The sequence below is a fragment of the Bombyx mori genome, chromosome 28 (genome assembly GCF_030269925.1).
Source record: "Bombyx mori chromosome 28, ASM3026992v2".
NCBI classification, from domain to species: Eukaryota; Metazoa; Arthropoda; class Insecta; order Lepidoptera; family Bombycidae; genus Bombyx; species Bombyx mori.
The window spans coordinates 5318871-5336879 of record NC_085134.1 but is presented as its reverse complement, the minus strand read 5'-3'; the positions used below and the strand labels follow the sequence as shown (position 1 = coordinate 5336879).

General features: G+C 35.9%; 1 protein-coding gene across 4 annotated transcripts; it reads right to left on the bottom strand.

Annotated features, from left to right (window-relative positions):
• Positions 1-1718: 1718 nt before the first annotated feature.
• Positions 1719-17773, bottom strand: LOC693111 (receptor expression enhancing protein). Of its 4 annotated transcripts, none has more exon segments than NM_001046864.1 (5): positions 1719-2270; positions 3243-3291; positions 10020-10143; positions 17207-17439; positions 17518-17693. In NM_001046864.1, coding segments are annotated over 4 exon segments (501 nt in total). In that variant the 5' UTR covers positions 17648-17693; the 3' UTR covers positions 1719-2270; positions 3243-3277.
• Between the last annotated feature and the right edge of the window lie 236 nt (positions 17774-18009).

Genomic DNA, 18009 nt, shown 5'->3' with positions numbered 1-18009 from the left:
AACAGCGATGTCTCATGCTCCCCGTCAAACTGAAAACGTATCTGTGTGCTTAGTGCGAGTTTTTTAACGTCCTCGATAGCGTAAAAGTTAGCTCATATTTGTATGGAGTTGGATCATTTGCCTACATTTGCCGCTAGGGGCGCTGTTTTAACTGCATACAAAATTGGGCTAACTTTTACGCTATCGAGAACGTTAAAAAACTCGCACTAAGTACACTGTATAAACCAGTGTTGGGCATTAATCAATTAATATTTTAATCATCGTATTAATTGATTGAAAGATTAATTGCAATTAATTTAATCACAATTGCAAGTAATCTGTTAGTTGCATATTGCAATTAATTTATTTAAATTTAGTTGTTTCAATTGCAAGATACAATTAATATAATGCAACTATAATTATTAATTGTTGTAAGAAACAATTAAAATTGCATCTGTAGGTGCACACAATGTAAAAGATCTTCCTTCTTATTATGAATTTTTGCAAGAACATCAGTCAACCTTGTGAGAGACCTACCCTGTGCTACTCCTCCATCTTTTGCAGGAACAATTACCAATTGACTAAATGTTAATTGAAAAACTATGTAACAGTTAACAATGAATTAATTTTTAACTGAAACGTCACAGTTAATCAATTGTTATTTTTAAATGTACCTTCCAATTAAATTTTGCCCAACACCGGTAGGTACATGCCAATTAAAGTAGCAATGTGAGTGCTATATAGACCTCCAAAACGGCTAGACCGGTTTCAATAAAATTCTTGGGGTATCTTCAGATTCGTCCAGCAGGTTCATCCAGATTTTGTTAGCGATTGGAACAGTAATGAAGACTGGGATTGACTTTTTTTATTGCTTAGATGGGTGGACGAGCTCACAGCCCACCTGGCGTTAAGTAGGTACTGGAGCCCATAGACATCTTTAACGTAAATGGGCCACCCACCTTGAGATATAAGTTCTAAGGTCTCAGTAAACTTACAACGGCTGCCCCACCCTTCAAACCGAAACGCATTACTGCTTCACGGCTGAAATAGGTAGGGTGGTGGTATCTACCCGTGCGGATTCACAAGAGGTCCTACCACCAGTTTAAAACCATTTTGTGGTAGTTTTTTTTGTTGTTGAACACTCATAATATTAATTTATATGGCCAACCAATACATATCGTAACAATTTCTCGACCAAAAACAATTTTAGCTTGAACACCGCTTAGTTTAACACCGGCTAGTTTACGGCGAACGAAACTTAAATATTATTTCTGAAAGATATCACAACGTGAAATGAACACACACAATTCACAATGAATTCCTTTTATTATGCAAAAAAATGACAATTCATCAGTGTGAATATCCGAAACTTCTCGTGGCAAATTTAAAGGCACAATAATTAGCATCATAAGCTCAAATCTAATTCAAACAAAAACATGATTACATTTAAACTCAATCACGTAGCTGATTTTGGGTAAAACATGGCAACACTACAAAATATTCTACTAAGGTAACACAACGCGAACAGAAACCTATTTATACAGAAACATAATAATACTATACTAATAAAGAAAACCTTGAGCAATCTCAATGGAAAAAAATAACTAAGAGAAATTCATTGTTACAGAGATCTTCCAATAAGGGTTAATTGCTTACATTTAATATGTTTGTAGCATTCCGTTTACCTTTTAAAACTAAAAAAAAAATACCGACAAAAATTTTAAAACAACACTTACAAACTTATACTATTTTATTCAAGATTTGAATCATTCTCGTCAAATGTAATTGTATATAGTCGTCTTACTCTAGCACGCGAAAATTAATTGCGCTAGAGAGAGACGTTACATTATATTAACTATATAGAAATATGTGACAAAAAAAAGAAGAAAGTTTACAATGATGGTTTCGACATATAGGTAATTCCTAACATTAAAAGCATTTCTTTAAATGCACACAAAAATGTCTTGAAATAAAACCGTTTTAAGGAAATACATTTTATGAGACTTTAAAATGAAATATTACTATTTTTTTTGTTTTGTTTTAATTTCATTATTCGTTTATCAAAATACACTTATTAAGTTAACAAACAGAAATCTTATAAGTTCAACTTTTAGTTTATAAAAACTATTTCATTTTGAAACATGAAATTTATTTATTTTCTTAATTAAATTTTATATTGGCGCATAAGCGAAGTGCTGAAATTTGTACTATTTAAATTTTATTTAAAACATATGTAAAAAACGAGCAGGTTTAATTGGTCTTTCTGATGGTATCTGCCACCAGACGGGAAGCTGGAATAAAAAAAAAACAATAATTAAAAACCTTCATGGTGTGGTGGCAAACAAAAAAAAACCTAATATAAACGGTTGTTTTTCTGTTAGTTTTTTAACGTTCTCGATAGCGTAAAAGTTAGCTCATATTTGTATGGAGTTCGAACGTTTGCCTACGTTTGCCGCTAGGGGCGCTGTTCAACTGCATACAAAATTGCGTTAACTTTTACGCTATCGAGAACGTTAAAAAACTCGCACTGAGCACACTGGTCTTGTTGGGCGGACGCAATCTGCCTATCCGGTTTTTAGCTGATCACCAGACTCGAGATTGAAGTAGATTGTGTGACGCACGTCCATGCCAAACAGAGCTGGGACGGTGCTCTAATTTTAACTCCAGTTACATTTAATTGTTCTGTGATGTCCATAAGGTGAGAGAGTAGGGCGTTTTTCGAGCCCACACTTACAACACTTGTGCCATTTTCGTCGCGAGGCAGTTCGAAGCTGACCTCATGTATCGAGACGGCATTTAGGTTGTCTACGGACTCATAATAATAATTAAGACTACACGGAAAAAAAAACTACGTCATTCCTTTTAGAACACAAACTAGATCATCCATATCGATATTATTAGTGTCGACGCGGTATTGTCATTAGGCCAAAAAGCAAAAAATTACAATTTATTAATAGCCTTATTTTAAATTAGACAGCAGCGTATGTATACAGTTATATGAAAAAAATATATATAAATGTATTAAGCATAGGAACAGATAAATAGTACAGATTAAAATATTTGTCAATATTTTTTTTTAGTACACTGTAATTGAGATTAAAAACTTGAATAAGGGTTATGTGGATGGGATTGATTTAATTTTTTAGTCCAAAAATCAGTGATGTCAAGAAAAAGTTAATAAACAAGAAACAATTGTATGTTGTAAGATACAAAAAAAAAGATTACAGATCTTGTTGACTCACAAAGCGAAACATAAAACTTACCATTATAATTTTTTTGATTGCATTAAAACGGCATTTTAATCTTGTTTCCCTAAAATAATTGAGCAAAATTAAAATACAATACGTATATTATTGACATTTATCTATAGTCTATAGTAATATATAAATCTACAGTGGTCTTTACGGATGCTCCGTTATAACTACTGAACCGTGCATCCGATTGACTTGAAACTTGGTATCAATGTAGAAAATACATGTACTTAATGGATAGACTAATATTTATATGAGTTTTGGACTCCCTAATGATAATGACAGTAAATAATAATGTTAATTTTAAATGCCCAGCGAAACGGGCGAGTACGGCTAGTTTATTTATAAATGTATTATTTTTATCGAGCGATAAGCACACCACGGTTGATTTCTTTCCTGAAATGGTTCTTGTCTACCTGATGGTTGTCTGGAGCAGATCACTTTTAGCAAGTAAACAGCCCATTGTACTTAAGTATTTAATTTTTTGCATTTGGGTTTATTTTGGTGTACAATAAAGCATACTCTATTCTATTCTTGTGTTATAAGACCTATTCGTGTGAATCACTGAAATTACATTTTTATTAAAGACGTCCTTAAATATCCTTTAATATTAAATGCTGTTTTAAAGAGGACACTCGCAGCAAATCTTCAATTCAGTATTAATTAATGTTTCAAAGAGTTTATTTTATTGTTCTGAAACACATTAAATTTAATTTTGATATCAATTCTTTAGTTTTTTTTAATTGCCTAGTTGTGTGGACGAGCTCACAGCCCACCTGATGTTAAGTGGTTACTGGAGCCCATAGACATCTACAACGTAAATGCGCCACCCACTTTGAGATGTAAGTTCTAAGGTCTCAGTATAGTTACAACAGCTGCCCCACCCTTCAAGCCGAAACGCATTACTGCTTCACGGCAGAAATAGGCGGGGCGGTGGTACCTACCCGTGCGGACTCACAAGAGGTCCTACCACCAGTAATTACGCAAATTATAATTTTGCGGGTTAGATTTTAATTACACGATGTTATTCCTTCACCGTGGAAGTCAATCGTGAACAATTGATAAGTACGTATTTCATTAGAAAAATTGGTACCCGCCTGCGGGATTCGAACACCGGTGCATCGCTACATACGAATTCACCGGACGTCTTATCCTTTAGGCTACGATGACTTCAAAAACTTAGTTGTTGTCTCGACTTAGTTGAGACAATTTGAGTTAAACGCTTTAAATATTATTACTTTACAAAACAGGGTTCGATGTTGCGTGAATTTCAAAGATTCGAGATTCTAACGAGACATATACGTAGATGGAATCCGGCTATGGAATGAGCTCCCCTCCACGGTGTTTCCTGAGTGCTACATGTCCTTCTTTGAAAGAGGCTTGTGGAGAGTATTAAGCGGTAGGCAGCGGCTTGGCTCTGTCCCTGGTATTGCTGAAGTCCATGGGCGACGGTAACCACTCACCATCAGGTGGGCCGTATGCTCGTCCGTCTGCCTACAAGGGCAAAAAAAAACTCATGAGTCCGCACGGGTAGGTACCACCACCCCGCCTGTTTCTGCCGTGAAGCAGTAATGCGTTTCGGTTTGCAGGGTGGGACAACCAACTCTATCTATATATAAAATTCAAAAATCTACATGTTCCAAGATTTCAATTTGACTAACGTTACAAACGAATCCTCTTGGATATTACAGATCACTCAATTTTTTCATGGAACTCTCGATCTTGTCGTTCGCTCCCTTCACCAATTTTTGGACATTAGCTGATCGAATCAAAGAAGAAAAAAAATGTATAAGCAAGACAAAAAAAAAAAAAAGATTTTACACAAGTGAAACACTGAAAAGGCGTCATTGTGCTGATAAAATTTACGTGTATGTAATAAAATATGAGTCTTTTTTTTTCAATTTTCAAACAAAGGATCATTACAAAACCTATACACAGTATAATTACTATGAAAAGAGTAATAAAAAGTTCTCAGCGTGTGCACTCTTTTGAATAAGGGAATACACAATATACATATATAGAAATATGTACAACAATGCTGAAATCAATTATGGACAACCTAAATATATGTCAAGCAAGTATTAAAAACAAATACAATATATATCAAAATAAATAAATAAATATTTTTAATTGACAGACAAAAATCCCAGCGATTCTAGTTTCTCCAATTTATATTAAAATTATCAATATGTTATTGCACGATCGTCATATTAATATTCAACACCAGTCGTATTGGAGAATCGCCACTGGCCTCAACTGTGTGCTGAGTGAGAGTTTTTCAACGTTCTCGATAGCGTAAAAGTTAACTCCTTTGTATGAAGTTACAACAGCGCCCCTAGCGGCAAACGTAGGCAAACGTTACAACTCCATACAAAGTTGAGTTAACTTTTACGCTATCGAGAACGTTAAAAACTCGAACTAAGCACACGGTTTTCGGGGAGAAAACGTTCGTGGACGTAAATTTTATGAACAATTTCTCAAATTACATCGACTTATTATTGATTACAGACAGACATATTTTTTAAAGCTTTGAAAAACAATTCGAGATTCGATGAAAGACCAAAATGTAGTATTTGGTAATATTTCCTAGTAAGCGTTTTAAAGCATCAACCAGGTTTGCTCAAAAATATAAGCGCCATCGGAAACCTATAAAAAATAATAACAACCTTGGAATGTTTATAAAGCGCAACTCCCAAACGTTGGCAATAAAGTACCTATGTTATGTTCTAATATATTGAATATTTTAGAATATACATTTATGTGTTTGTGTCTCTATGGACTTATTTTTTCGTTTCGTTTCGTTTCGTTTCATTATTCAATATATACTTTTTACTCACAAAAGTTTAATTTTTACACCCTAAATTTTCATTTTACCCCATTTGGGGGTAATTTACCCCGGTTCCCCGACCGCTGTTTTAGATGATAACAAAGTCAATGGGTTGAGCATTGAGCACTCGCGAACCTCGCCGAATCACCTGTTTCGATTCTGATGCCTGTCCCACCACACAAACCAGAAAGCAAATGTCATGAATACTTCCACACCCACACATACACACGATTTTTTAAAGATTGATTTTTATTACTAGATCTTAGTTTTGAGATTAGATTGCTTCAATAAGGAAGATGTTCGTAAACATGATGTGTTAGAGTACGTATTTCTGTAATTAATATCTTTTCTCAGGCGGGGGTACCAAGCCTTCCACGTGGTTCCCTCGCCCAGAGGGTAGCACGCGATATATGGGACTCTGACCAAAGATGCTAACATCTCTAACATCTGTAATTGGTACCTGCCTGCGGGATTCGAACACCGAGACAGCCGCATCGCTCGATACGAGTGCTCCGGGCGTTTTATCCCTTAGACCAAGACTACAAGCAGTCCTTTTGGAGGTCATTTCTGGTGGTAGGACAGGTGAGTCCGCACGGGTAGGTACCACCGCCCTGCCTATTTCTGCCGTGAAGAGGTAATGCGTTTCGGTTTGAAGGGCGTGCCAGCCGTTGTAACTATACTGAGACCTTAGAACTTATATCTCAAGGTGGGTGGCGCATTTACATTGTAGATGTTTATGGGCTCCAGTAACCACTTAACACCAGGTGGGCTGTGAGCTCGTCCACCCATCTAAGAAAAAAAAGAAAAAAAAAGACGTGACGAAAACGTTTCCAAAAACTATTTCGCCTTGGGGACTATTATGGTAGCTTTAAATCTTTTTTGGGAGACATTAAAAGTATGTGACACAGCAATTTACATGTATTGAAAGCCCTTATATAGCCATTAGCCAACTGACCTGCTTCAGACACTTAATATGTTTACAGCTTTTTAAGTGTCTTGCTGAAAGCTGTCATTGTTTTATCAATCGATTCATTGAGGTCTTTAATGATATCATTCATGGGATCTAAAACAAACATTTTTAGACTCTGACAATTATAAGAATTCTCACGTACCTAAGTATATAAGTATATGTGTTTATATATGTATATATTTATATATCTGTTGTATTTACATTAATTTCTTGGACGTAATTTAGTGTATGTTAATCGTATTTCGTTTCCACTCTTACCGATTTAGTAATCACTGGGATCTATTTTACAACGACTAAGGCCCATAATATCAATCATGTTTTAAACTGAACATCAACAAAACTTAGTTTAAATTTGATCTATACATTAATTATATAATTATATATTACCCTAACAGCATCCTGAAGGCTACAGACCGTTATGACTGTCGGTACTTGAACCATTGTACCGTGGTTCACTTGCGGACTAAATAATAATAATAATGGTTGGTTCGAAGTAAGTATCATTTGAATGGAATATTTGAATCTTTTTTATTTGATTGCTTTTGTTAATTTTGAGTTAGTTTCAATGATACTATCTACACATATGGACTTATTGTTATCTGAAATAAAATAAATCATTCATTCATTCATTAAACTTTTTTCGTATAACTCGTAAACAAATTCAGTTCAGCTAAGCTGAGATGATGTCTTGACGTGTGGCAACATTTTGCCATTCATTTATTAGTTTTCAATCTTTTATCAGGTCTCAAATGGACAGTTAATGTATTTGACAGATGAATTGCTTTTTGAAAAAAAACGTGCTCTAATTCTTTTCTAAATCAGAAACGAATTGTTGGTAAGTTAAGTGATGACAACGTATTTATTAGATTAGAATATGGCAACATATTGAAAAGAAAAAACATGTTGTAAATAATCAGACGAGCGAGCAAACTTGGGCCAAATTAAACAAAAGTCAACAGTTTTTTTTTATCTACTTGACACAATGCAATTGTGGAAATTATTTCTCTATTTACTGACATTTACTTTAAATTACATTTAGTGTCACTCGCCGGATCTTCTCAGTGGGTCGCGTTTCCGATCCGGTGGTAGATTCTGCGAAACACTGCTCTTGCTAGGGCCACTGTTAGCAACACTCCGGTTTGAGCCCCGTGAGCTCATACATGTTGAGGCGAAACTGAAATAGCCTCTCAAGGCTATCAGCATAGGTAGAAAAAAAAAAGTGACATTCACTTTGACACAAAACAACAGCTATTGATTTCGGGCGGCCATTTTGAAAAGAACTGTTTAAACCCAACTCATGTCATAAACGCTCTCTAGTGGCCATTTAAATTTTGTGTTAGTTTAATACGTTGAACGCCACGCGGCCCACCGGTGAGCCTAGCGCACTATACCATTCGGGCCAAGCCGAAATCAGGGAACCGGTAATTTTTATCAACTTGAGATTTTCATTCTAGATAAAAATTAGTGACTTTTACCGTCTAGTTTTTACGATATTTTAAAAGGCTATTATTATCTTGATAAAAACTACAACTTTCTATTGGATTTGAAAACTAAGGCCTTCGGTTCGGCTAAAGGGCCACGCGGCTCACGGGTGACCCTCATGACCCAAACGGTTCAGTAAGATAAGAGGCTCACCGGTGAGCACAGTCGCCTGAATGAAAATACTCGATTTTTCATGTGGCGTTTAACGTGTTAAACTCTGATTTAACTATGATTGAAGTTGATCTTCACTGACCGGTTTTAATCTTCGATTTTAGAACTACGATTGATATTATGGGCCTAAGACAGTGATCGGTAGCCCGTGGCTCATTGATTCCTCAGCTACGTCTCTTCCGCGAAATGTTTAATTCAGACACAGAATATTGCTTATTGCTTTGCCTTATAAGAGACGGGTGAGCATTTTTGAAACACAAGACTATAAAAATATATGTTAATAAATGGATCTTTGATTAAATTTCAATTGTTTGTTATTTATATTTAGCTTTTTTGGTTGACAAGGTTACCGACCACTGGCCTAAGATAATGCCACACTACAATTACAAACTGACACTTGAAAAAGTAGCACCGGCGGAATGAACACTCACATTGTATAAAAATTTTTGTTATCAGCTCTGAGCTGGTATTGATTCGGGTATGTATAAACAAATGTATGAAGAGACGGACATATTAATGAACATACTTGTTTTTCAAATATATTGTCCTAAATAATTTTAGCTAATTCTTGTTTTAAATACAAATATAAGGGCGGATTGTTTAAAGAAAGATTAACGAATGCGTTCTCGTAAACATCACTCGTCATATCCTTCCAAGGATAAATCGTCTTCTCGTATTAAAACTGTATAATCTCAAAACATACTAATTTTACAGGAGAGCGTTTTAAAGGTTTAACATGTGATATCTATATATATAAAAATGAATTGCTGTTCGTTAGTCTCGCTAAAACTCAAGAACGGCTGGACCGATTTGGCTAATTTTTGTCTTGAATTGTTTGGAAAGTCCTGAGAAGGTTTAAAGGGTAGATAAATATGAAAATGCTCGGAATTAAATGAAAATAACAATTTTGTTTTTCCTTTGACGTGTCCCCCGTCGGACGGATTCTTTTTGTTTCTTTTAAGTTCATTTTATACAAAAGTTTAGATCTTTTATTTATTGATTGAGGCACTATGAAGTCTGCCGGGTCAGCTAGTTTTTTTAAATATTAATCATCTTTGCAACATTTTTTTTACCAGTTACATTATTATCTGTCTTTTAAAGTAAGATAAAATTATGTATTAATTTTGTTAACAGTGAAGACATAGGTAACCTAAAAAAAACTAAAACTAAACTACGCTCTTTTGACAGTATTTATGAGAAAAAGACTAGTGATACCAAATAATTCCACATATTAACTCAATTTCGAATATTTTAGGAAATTCTACACTTTTAATGCGAAATGACGAAATGTCTCTATTAAATAGATACAAGATTCAAACTAGATATAACCAGTATTTACCTGTGTTGGCCATATCATCGATACGACCATGATGCTTCTGGTAGTAAGGACGAATGATACGGTAGTAGATCACGAGGGACCCGTTGTATTCAGTCGGCAGGTAGCACCAGATCACGAAGATGCACTGAAGATAAAAAAGATTATGGCTTTTAACACATAATCAAATATATGAGTTCTAAGGTCTCAATTTTTACAGTACAACAACTCGCCCTTCAAACCGAAACGCATTACTGCTTCACGGCAGAAATAGGCGGCAAAGTGGTGGTACCTACCCGTGCGGACTCACAAGAGGTCTTACCATCAGTAAGTTTAATCATAAATCAGTGTAAATACGTTATATTATCAGCTATGTCAGCGTAAACGGGAGAGTAGGTGAGCTCACGGGGCTCAAACCGGGAGTGTTGCTGACACTGGCCCTAGTAAGAGCAGTGCTTCGCAGAATCTACCACCGGATCGGAAACGCGATCCACTGACAAAATCCGGCGAGAAACTCAGTGGGCTGTGTCTATGGGGTAAGTTACTCGCCGATCCCTTCGTCTCAAGTGACGGATTGGCAAGGACGGTGACCGGTGCTTGAGGTACCTAAAAGCACCGTTAATGCATCAGGAGTATCCGTAATGGCGTATAGATGATTTTGGATGAGCCCAGTTGTTGTAAATGAAAGTCGTTACTAACTCACAACTTATATATTTACGGAAAATACAATAGGCACATACAATTTTATTATAGCTATCTAAGTGGAACTGTGTTCGCTGTATGACCGTTACAACTGGACTGTCGTCCCAATATCCTTTTCCCACAAGCGTGGAATGGTGAAGATGACACCTTGCATTACGTAGCCAGGTAACACGCCACGTACGTTATTAAGCATGTGTGTGTGACCCTACAGATGATGTATGTAACGCGAGTTTAAACCGTAAAAGTGGCTTCATTATGTCTAAGACTCCAGAAAACCGAAAGCAAACAGTCGACTAGAGACTTCTTTCTTCCTAAGTGGGTCATAAAAATATCTCGACAAAAGAAAACATAATATTCGTGTAAAATTCTATCGTATTCAAACTGTTTACAAACGATAATTGAAGTTCAATAAAGTATCATTAAACAGTCATTAATTTATCTAACACAATTTATTTTTCCGTTCTTATCAATTTTAAAATTATTATTCACTCTGTCCTGTAATGCATTGCAGTGGTAATACGATCCACTAAGGTTAATTACAAGAAGGAAAGAGATGCATATTATTCCTATATCATACGAATCCACCGAATCCACACGTCCTTACGGATCCATCAGAGCCAACAGCTATTGCATTAGATGCCTTCAGCTCTAACACTAGGATCAGGCTTAGGGACCTCGGTAACCGTACTCGTCGAACTCAGCAAAGAGTTCGACGTGCAACCTAACCCATGCATCAGCCCGCCGAGTTTCTCGCCGGATCTTCTCAGCGGGTTGCGATTCCGATCCGGTAGTAGATTCATTCGCGAAGCAGGTGCTCTTGAGCTGTTAGGTCTCCTTCGGAGGCGCTCGGACAGCTGTTAGCAAATCCCACCGCTCCTGGCTGAGCCTGTGCTCGCCCATCTGTCCTGGTGAAACTGGAAAGGCCTCCGGGCCACCAGTAATACTTCAATCATAAAAAAAATAATGGCGTTGAGAGGATCTTATATATCGAGTGGTAAAAGGCTATTTGGTTTAAGTGACGTTTTTATAACTTTACAGGAGGGCCATTCATCATCATCATCATCATCATCATCTCAGCCTGTCTTAAGCGAAATTTCGCTTAAAGCATATTTCACCCCTCGATATTATATAAATTATGAATTGTAAAAACAAGTATTTAAATGTATACGTATTTTCGATGGCTCCAATGAACACTAGTCTAACTCAAAATTTTGAAATTTTCGTTTTTCACGCAAATCGCTTCACTATTTTAAAAGTATTACAAATTATTATTGATGGGGTTCGAAGCAAGAGTAAATCAGCTAGTTACACAAGAAAAAACCATAAATATATCTGCAATAACAAAGATTTTATCAACTTTTTTCATTTAAATGCTCCTCCTGTAAACCTACGAATTTGGAGTCAGCGTAGTGCTCATTGGAGGCATCGTTTTATACACGATACTGCGCGGTTGCCAGACCCCACAATTTAAGGCAAATATCGCCGTTGACTGACAAAACAATATTTAAGCGGTATGAAGATAGTTTTCTGACCAGTATTTTTGGAGTTATCCTTAACAGTGCATATTTAATTGAATTCAACTGCATGGATGATTCTATCTGGTTTTTTTATGATTGAAGTATTGCTGGTGGCCTAGAGGTATTTCCAGTTTCACCAGAACAGGTGGGCGAGCAAAGGCTCAGCCAGGAGGGTTGAGATTTGCTAACAAGCTACCCGAGCGCCTCCAATAGAGACCTAACAACTCAAGAGCAACTGCTTCGCGAATGAATCTACTACCGGATCGGAATTGCGACCCACTGTGAAGATCCGGTGAAAAACACAGCGGGGTGATGCATATAGGTTAGGTTGCTTGTCGAACTCTTTGCCGAGTTCGACGGGTACGGCTACTGGGGTCCGTAAGCCTGCTCCTAGCGCTACAGCTGAAGGCGTCTAAGGACACGGATTCCTTCTCATTTAATTCTGGTTCAGTCTCTCTTCTTTTTCGTTAAAACTTCAAAATTTTTATTAAGTTAAGTTTTCTAGTATATCGATACACAGTTATGCGCCGGCATTTTATCTAGTAGAATCAATTCGTAAACCCTTCGAAATGCGCTTAGAATAACGTTAGAGTACTCTAAGATCAGTCATTAAAAAAAAAAATGTTACGTCAACGTCTTTTATAGAGGTTTAAAATGTTACATTTTGGTGATATTAGACTGTCCAATCGTATTAAAGCCAAAGACGATTTTCATTGGACAATAAAAAAAAACACCTACATACTATTATTGTTTGAGTCACGGTAGCTCGCGTAGGGAGATCAAGGTTGCTTCAATGAAATGTTGCGGAGAGCATTACATTTTATCATTGGCGAGTCACCGCAAGCAGAGATAACAAAATAAACCACATAAACACTGATAATGTTACCTGTAATCTGTAGGCACCGTTACTTTGTTTTATTATTATTTTTATTTATTAAAAATTAAAAACTTAATTAAGAGGAATATAAAATTATTATTTTTTTATTGCTCAGATGGGTGGACGAGCAACTACGACTAGTAGTTACTGGAGCCCATAGACATCTACAACACAAATGCGCCATCCACCTTTAGATATAAGTTCTAAGGTCTCAAGTATATTACAACGGCTACCCCACCCTTCAAACCGAAACGCATTACTACTTCACGACAGAAATGGGCATGGTACCAACCCGTGCGGACTCTCAAGAGGTCCTACTACCAGCAATTATGAAAATTATAATTTTGCGGGTTTGATTTTTATTACACGATGTTTATTCCTTCACCGTGAAAGTCAATCGTGAACATTTGCTAAGTACGTATTTCATTGGAAAAATTGGTACCCGCCTGCGGGATTCGAACACTGGTGCATCGCTAGATACGAATGCACCGGACGGCTTATCCTTTAGGCCACGACGACTTCAACTGACGTTGCTTTGCTCTTGGCGGTTGGAGTTGGTGTCATGGCGGACGTCGCCCGCTGACGTTTGACGTTCAGAAACTAAACAGATAGGTAATTAGCGGCGGCCATGATAAGATGGTTGTCGTGTCATGCCGATTTGTCGAACTGGGTTTTTTTTTATCAATTGACGAGACTGCATGACATGGGCAAATGTAATTTATATTATTAACCAGATACATATACACATATGTAATGATTCTTTTGAAAAACAATATACATTGCTATAAAAATGCCCAGTTTGAATACGCTATCTCCAGGATACAGAGTTAATAGGATCGACCCATGAGTACGATATTTCGGCAGACCACCAAACCTTGCGTTATGCAGTTACTCACAAATATCATAACGTCTTATATATATATATATCAAGTACAATGTAATATTATATGTTTTTTTTTTTTTTTTTTTATGATTGAAGGATTACTGGTGGCCCGGAGGCCTTTCCAGTTTCACCAGGACACTATTGAATGTAGGTACATAATAACGAATAATTAGTGTATTCTTTAACCGACAAAGTGAATCGTATCTTTAAATAATCGGTCACTTTGACAAGGCAGCACGACATGAGAACCCTCTTGTCGTGGCCGCTGGTAATTACACACCGGATCCTGTAGACCGAATGGTAAATAGTCGACGTCGCCCAAAACACACTATTACGGATCCTCCTGATCAATTAACGGTGCTTTTAGGTACCTCAAGCACCGGTCACTGTCCTCGCCAAACCCGTCGCTTGCGACGAAAGGTTCGACGAGTAAATTAAACCATAGGCACAGGCCACTAAGTTTCTCGCCGGATCTTCTCAGTGGATCGCGTTTCCGACCCGGTGTTTGACTATAAGGGTCTGAGGTATAAGTTCATGGTAAAAAGTCTCTTGCCCTAAATAGTTTGGAAATCCCTGCACTAAGCCAACTGTTTTCTGATAGTTCTAGAACCCAGAGATGGGGCTAGTCAATAGTACGGCTATAAATTGTTTTAATACTTAATCACCAGACATGAAAAAAATTGTTAGGTTTGTGAAGATCAATTCCATTGCAGGGAACCCAATCTACTATTGATCTTCAATCTCATGTTGGGAATGTGCTCAATAGTTTTTATGAATAACAATAAAATACCAAATTATTAAAAATTGAGTAATTTCAATAAAAACTAAACCTTATAAACACATGAAAAACATATGTACAAAGCCTTAGAAGTCCACAACCGTCCCGCCACATAATACTAATCAATATTTTTACTCTGTGTATTGTTATTTGATAAAGCAGTAGAAGATTTTTAATTAACAATTTGTTTGTGCTGTTCTTAAAACCACAGATTCGCGTATGGAAAAACCGACCAAATTTATTTGTATATAGATTTAGTAATTTTTTCCCTCTCTAAGCACCTGTCATTTTTGTAAATACTTTGACATTGGCAAAATCAATGCCAAAGGCGTTGGAGCCAGATTATCTAAAAGAAGAAGAAGAATTAGCAATTCGAACCTTGAACCTCCATTAGCAGGAAATGATTTACAGTTAACAAATGCTCCCACATAATACTAATCAATATTTTTACTCTGTGTATTGTTATTTGATAAAGCAGTAGAAGATTGTTAATTAACGATACGAACCTTGAACCTCCATTAGCAGGAAATGATTTACAGTTAACAAATGCTCTAATTAGTTTGTCGGTTAATGGATTTGGCGTGTTTGCATACTCTGTTGTGTGAATACTACTAACGTTTTCATTATTTCTAGTTTTTTTTCTATTTTTATTGTTCGTTGTCAATTTAGGTTAGGATAAATTTTCTGGTTAGTGTAGATTTTTCTGTGTTAAATTCGATCATAGTTATTTTAGGTTGATAATATTTATTTATGTATTATTAAAAAACTAAGCACCACAATTAACGTTGATGAATTTAGATGGTTTCTGCTCATTTAATTCTCTGGAAGTGAACATTCTTAGCCAAAATAGTGCCCATTGGATTAATTTCTGTTAAATTTTTTTGGTTATTTTATTTATTTAGTTTCATCAACAAAGTGATCATCAATACAAAACATAGACAAATTGACAATAAGTACTTTACAGATGTCACCCCAATTATTGGTGTACCATAAAGCTTAAATAATCAGTTTATGAATTATCTTGACAACATTGGCAGAATAGCTTATGAAACATCCAGTGTATTTCTATCCAATTGACTTTAAATTATTTTAACCTTAATTAACTTTTCTATTAATCTTACTCCAGTCATAGATTTGCCAGTCATAGAGATTTAAGAAATTATCATTTCTATTAATTTCATTTTTATAATGTTATGGACCAATAGATGTTTTGAAAACCGACATCTTTTTTGTAGTACACAGATGTTAAGCATATAGGTATCCCGAATCCATATGTAATAAAAATATTCATTGCACGAGATTGTGTAACTCTAACAGCCATTAAGAAACAAACATTTCCCTCAAATACAAAGATAAGAGGCAAGCTGATAAGAAAGATAAATGCTAAAATTTCTTTTAAAAGTTCGGTCATACTTTCTGATAAAGAAACCATAGATTAAAATGAAGGTACAAGAAATTCACTCAAATGATTCATGGCACTGGTTTCTAAGCTTTTAAAGCTACAAAACACTATAGTAATCTTATGGATGTTAAAAAAACCGAATGTCTGTCCTCTGTGTCGTCTTAATGAATTCATCCAAATGTGATGAAGCTTATCAGTCATTGTTGCCAGTCTACATAAACTTCACATCATAGTACCAACAATGTACGACAGGTGGCGCATGAGTGGTTGCCAGCAATATTTTTGATACAGTTAGTGATTAAGCTTGACCGGTCATCAGAAGTTAATTTTATTTCAATACTTTCATACATAATAAGTCATGCTGCAGTGCACATACAGGGTACGTAATTAACCCTTTCATTACAAGTGGCAGCTATAGATGTTATCAATGTGATGCTGCTTAATTTAGCTTCGTCCTATTCTCGTTTAGGCATACCACAGATAATTTTATTTGACATATCAAATACCCTAAATAAAATAGCCTTTATATTATTATAATTACAAAATCTTTTTAGGTGTCCTTCTGTAGTGCTTCAATGGCAGTATAGTGGCCAGTTTATCTTTTAGAAAAATATGTTAAGGCACTATAAGATTAACCTTGTTGAACAAAAGTTTAGACCAAATTGAAATCTCTAGACTTCTAAACGTATGCATCATTAAAATTGCCATTGCCATAGAATTGCAATTTTAGTCTATAAACCATTAATAAATTTCATTTAAAAGTTAAATTTACAAAAAATACTTTATATTAGAGTTTTATCCTAATGTTAATAGTGATATTCATTGCTTTTCTCGAAATTAAAAATGCATATTGAAACACCCAAAGAGCACTATAGCATCTTACTAATATTGCTAATAAAATTTTCTTTAGGTTAGGTCAGTTCCATAATTATCTTAATTTCACTCTAAAAATACTTTTACTTAACATTACAGGATTTCTTTATTTGTATTTTATATCTTTTAAAAAGATCAATTCTTGATTTGAATATAGAACCTAACATATGTCAGCTTACCTTTAACAGCCAGTACAATGGAAACCAGCCGACGATGAAATCGGAAAAGTACTCCACGATAGAAAAACAGGCGTACACCACCCAATATGTAAGCCATTTTGTATCGTCATCCTTCTGCGGTGACTCCAGAGCCTTCATAGACATGTACGCGGGGTACACGAAGCCGATCGAGTTGCATATTAATTCAGCTCCGAAACCGAACACTAAATATAAACCGGTGAACGCGACCAAGCCTGGACAACACGAAATACATGTCAATCAACCGCTAAAGATATAAATAAACGCGAATTAAAAAAAGTACAAAAACTTACCTAAGAAAATGTACAATCTGTTCACGCCGACCTTTTGTTCGGCTAGTTCAAAATATTTCGTCCATGGCTTGCTTTTGTCGTTCAGACTTTGTTCTATGTTGTCTTTATACTCTTGTAATTTGGATGCCATTGTGCGGTCTTTTAGTGGCTAACCGAATGTGAACGCAGATCGGAAGTTGAGCGGGCAATAAAATTATTTGACGCCGTTCACGCTTGAGGACGGCCACGATTTGACAAGACAATTGACATTGACAGGCCAACAAAATGACAATAGTCAATACCTGCCACAGACTAGGATTGAACAATAGACTAAGCTGAGCTTCTTTTACTGAGTCCTGTCGCATGTTACCTACTATCCGTCCTTGTTCGGCAGGTTTCCGCCATATTCTAGACCTAATAAACTGAATGCTTGCTTAAAGCTTGACGGAGCACATCCTGCTCTATCATTCACATTAGAATCTGCATTTATATTTAAAAATTATTATTTATTTA